Source organism: Histoplasma capsulatum, genomic scaffold (assembly GCF_000149585.1).
Source record: "Histoplasma capsulatum NAm1 scaffold_6 genomic scaffold, whole genome shotgun sequence".
NCBI classification, from domain to species: Eukaryota; Fungi; Ascomycota; class Eurotiomycetes; order Onygenales; family Ajellomycetaceae; genus Histoplasma; species Histoplasma mississippiense.
The window spans coordinates 1,582,875-1,584,042 of record NW_001813977.1 but is presented as its reverse complement, the minus strand read 5'-3'; the positions used below and the strand labels follow the sequence as shown (position 1 = coordinate 1,584,042).

Sequence of the window (1,168 nt, the reverse complement as noted above, 5' to 3'; positions counted from 1 at the left end):
AAAGAGAGTTGTAGATTGCCTGGCCAATGGGGGGGAGTTAAACAATATAAACGGGGGGGGAGGAGGGGGATGGGGGACTTCTGAAGAGAGAAAACCATATTATATTGGCCCAAACAGATATGTTTTACGTAAAGAAATGGCATAACCCGTGCGCAAAAAAGTATTGTTTTCAAGAGAAATAGTGCCCGCAATAGATGCAACCAGAAAGAAAATATGAAATATGTTCAACCGTATGTATAATAAAGAAAAAGATACAAAGTCAAACGGGAAAGTGAGAGGAACGACGAAGCATATCAGATAAATAGGGGGAATTCGCCCTACAAGCTGTTGGTATGGCAAAAATTTCAAATCTACTGCAAAAGACCCATAAAAATGGTAATAGAAGAAAGGATCCACACGGCGGATGGAATTGACCTTGAGAAAGCATCTCCAGTTCCAATATAGGGATTAGGAGTTGGGTTTCCTGTTGGCGAGACTGAAATCGTGGCGAAGGTTGAAGGCTGGGCGGCGGCGGGGTACGCTGATGGGGCATATGTCGGAACCTCTTCAGGAAGTGCAGTGCCTTGAACCAGCCCGACGTATCTAGCAGTGGCTGCACCAGGAATAGTTTCAGTGATGAACTGTACCTGTGGGACTGTGACTATGGTAGTACGGGTGGTAGGTTCAGCAGCGGAGTATGATATCACTTGAGAAACGGTAATTTCAGTGCGAGGGGCCTGGGGTAGAGGGGTAATGAGGGCGTTGCCGCCGGTTCGAGCTGCTGGTGGTGTTGCCGCTGGCGGTGGGGTCAGGGTAATTGTCGACGGGATTGCGGTAATTATACCAGGATTTTTCGGGACGTCTGCAGCACAGATGCCAGCGAAATAGGAGAGAGAAGATTGAATTTCATCATCAGAAGCACCCCAGGACTGGATACATGCGATTACCGCAGACGTGAATTTGGAGGAAGGGCAGAAGCAGCTAATGTCGCTGTTCGAGTTGCATTTTGGAACCAAATTGAGCCAGGTGTTCAGACATTGTGGCACTACTTTGGGGCAGGGAGCTTCTATGGGGTATAGCTGGCGGTAGGGCCGGAGTTGAAGGATCAGGTGAATTTGTAACTGGGAAAGGCTGACGACGAAGAGATGCTGCTGATACTGATGGAACTGGATATGTGTTGGGGGGCGTG

At 48.4% G+C, this 1,168-nt stretch overlaps 1 protein-coding gene across 1 annotated transcript in view; it reads right to left on the bottom strand.

Moving 5' to 3' along the window:
• Positions 1–350: 350 nt before the first annotated feature.
• Positions 351–1,168, bottom strand: part of HCAG_06801 (predicted protein) — a gene marked incomplete at both ends in the record, with an annotated part of 2,602 nt that continues 1,784 nt past the window's right edge. The window contains one exon of the mRNA XM_001539146.1: positions 351–1,045. Coding sequence (XP_001539196.1) covers positions 351–1,045 — 695 coding nt within the window. The remainder of the gene's footprint in view (positions 1,046–1,168) is intronic.